The sequence below is a fragment of the Lentinus tigrinus genome, assembly GCF_003813185.1.
Source record: "Lentinus tigrinus ALCF2SS1-7 unplaced genomic scaffold L226scaffold_25, whole genome shotgun sequence".
Taxonomy (NCBI): domain Eukaryota; kingdom Fungi; phylum Basidiomycota; class Agaricomycetes; order Polyporales; family Polyporaceae; genus Lentinus; species Lentinus tigrinus.
The window spans coordinates 428,900-431,750 of record NW_027137934.1 but is presented as its reverse complement, the minus strand read 5'-3'; the positions used below and the strand labels follow the sequence as shown (position 1 = coordinate 431,750).

At 59.0% G+C, this 2,851-nt stretch overlaps 1 protein-coding gene across 1 annotated transcript; it reads right to left on the bottom strand.

Annotated features, from left to right (window-relative positions):
• L226DRAFT_467466 (uncharacterized protein) lies at positions 1–700 on the bottom strand (the record flags this gene model as incomplete). The annotated part of the gene is made up of 3 exons (XM_067676065.1): positions 1–284; positions 348–444; positions 497–700. Coding segments are annotated over 3 exons (585 nt in total), but the record flags the coding sequence as incomplete, so codon positions are not given.
• Between the last annotated feature and the right edge of the window lie 2,151 nt (positions 701–2,851).

Sequence of the window (2,851 nt, the reverse complement as noted above, 5' to 3'; positions counted from 1 at the left end):
CGACCCCGGAGGGAACTCGATAATCAGCTTGGCATCCCAGAGTATGATGTGCCCGCTCTCCTTCGGGTCATAATTGCCAAGCGCGGTGACCGCGCACATGCCGAAGGCGTAGTTGAGGTGATCGAGGTGGGGGTAGGTGGCCACGCGTGGACCGAGGTTGAACGTTGCCGCAGCGAAGACGTTGTTGACGAAGTTGCGCGTGAGGGTGGAATCGGACGCTAGTAGAGCATCCATGTTGCACGCATACACGTCGTGTACTTTGGGCACGTAGTTCCTGAGACCTCCTGCGATAGAAAATGGACTCAGGATGGCCGTACACTGGTCGGTGGAGGGGACAGATTACACACCGCTGCCGAAGTTTGCAATGCGCAAGATGTCGGGATCGCTCTTCAGGTCATCGATGATCTTTTGTCGATGGGGGGAGTTCTTCAGGTTGCCAACGTGCTACCGCGGGTGGGTTGGGGATAGCGAAGGAAGCAGTGCGATGGCGGCGTACCTTCTGGCCGGACCCGATGGACATCCCGGTGTGCACGGCAAAGTGTCCGCCGCGACGATGATCCGCCGGGGCCTCCACCGCCGATAACTTCGCCTGCGCTGCGTTGAACTTCTTGGTGGCCCTCGAGATAACTCCCGCCCAGTTGGGATCGTTAGGCTGCCCGGCGAGCACAGTGAATACGCGGTCTGCTGCGTCCGCGATCATGCATGGGTTTCTTAATTGCGGTTAACTCAGGGGTGGGGGATGAATGGCCAGTGCTCGAGTCAGACGCACCTTCCCGACCAGGTGACGTACTCGAAACCGAGCTTGTTGGCATCCTGAAGGGTCATGGGCTTCCGCTCCCTCGCCCGGACGTGCATGGCGCGGCCAATTACGCTGCTACTCGCGACGTGCACATTGTCGGGGACGAGGGCGAATTTGGTGTGGACAATGGGCGCGCTGCTCCGGTACTTCTTACATGCAGCCTTTACCGATTCACCCGCGGCCCTCTGCTTCTTGGCGCGGTCAAGCTTGCGCTTTGCGCGATATTGTTCGACTTGGAGCCTCTTGTGGAACTCTGCCTTGGTGAGCTCGCGGCGGGAAGGTTGCGAGCCGATAGGCGGGCGTTGTTCAACATGAGGGGGGGCGCCTGGTGCTGGTGAGGGGGAACGCGAGGGACGGGCCAGTGAAGCGAGCGGGGAGGAGAAGGGGGACGGAAGCGACGGCACATCAGGTGATGCGCTACTCGCGGCGACCTGCTGGTCGACTGGCTGGGGGTCGAGGTCGGGTTCATCCTCGTGGGGGAATCTGCCGTTGTTGGTTATGCGCGCCTTCTCCTCCAGACTCCTCTGAAGGAGTGCATCGTAGTCGAGCACGGCTGGGGCGTGAAGTGGGACACCACGGTCGGCATCCCAGGGAGAAAACGAGCACCCCGACCGCGTCTGCCACCGGCTGTGTGTTAGTGATATGTTGGAACAACATGAGGTGTGCGATTGACCTTGCGAAAGGCAAACACTGGCGGGGCGGATGCTAGCGAGGGCACACGTCAGTGCTGTGGTCCACGTACACACATCCCCCACCCCTCCAGGCAACCTGCCGCTTGTCTCCGAATCCCAAAGGCGGGTTTCGATTCAAGACGCGCGGCAGGATATGAGGGGAGGGAGCAAACGCAGGTACTCACAGATGGCCCTGGCGGGCGGCATGTTGCAGGCAGGGAGGGCGGAACGAACACAGAGGTAGATGAGCAGCGTTCGTTGCCAAGGAATGTTTGACACGATATGTCACAGTCACGTGGTATCAGTGACATTGACAAAACAAGAAATCACGATGCTTCGCCTGGATACGTGGGGGGCGGCCGCATCTCGTCCGACGTCGGCCTTGGGTTTGGAAGTTGTTCATTGACGGCTGCGTATGACTCTTGCTCTGTTGAGCGACTTTCCTCGGCCAGCACAGCACGTTCATGCACAGGCATTCATGGCATGGGCGTGCGTTCACTTTCAAACTTGGATATTCACCGTGACGTGGTGTCGCGGTTAGTGAACCCATACACTGAGGGATATTATCCACAATCGGAGTCCCACCGTCGCCCGCTGGCGATAATCAGAGAGCCATAGAGTACGTGCACGAGGAGTTTGGCAGGGAAGGGAACGCGACAACAGTTAATGTAGCGAAATGTACACAAACGCAAGGGGCAGCAATTGAGCAGTGAAAAGCGAAGCAAGCAAGCAGTCGTCGGCGATTACAGGCTTCTAGGCAGCAAATCGGTATAGTGTACGCATATCGCATTGGAAGTACCCGTCGGTACATGCGGGGTTGGGGGCTGGGTCAGGGGAGGGCGCATGGAAGGGATATATAGAGGTGCATACGCGCATGTGGATCCTCATATATGAAGCATGATGCAGCGGCAGTAGGCGGCGTCGAATGTGTGTGGGCGCCGAGGCCAGGAAGTGATATATGATTGGGACGGCCTGCGTTGCACACGTTTGCGGGGCAAAGAGGAGTACTCACCCAAGGAAGCGACTGGACTTGCAACAGGCCGGTGAGCACGCATTGCCTGACAGCACTGGATATGCGGCACGCGGGGGCACTCATGTGTGCATGCGCTGGCGAAGCGGGGGGACGACGGTTGGTGGTGCAGCGGACGTGCGTCTGTGGAGACGAACGGGAGGGGGATGGCGCAAGTATACCACGGAAGTTGGTCTGGGTGAGAGTGAAGAGGGGTGGTGGGAGAGAAGGCGTCGAGGCAATGGAGGCAGGACGGGGTTGAAAGGCGACGTGGAGTTGATTGGTGGGCGGAGTGCAGGGCACCGCGATGTGCATTGTACAGGATTTCGGTCAGTATGTGCGCGGAAACTGGCTAGCCTGCATGTTACCTTC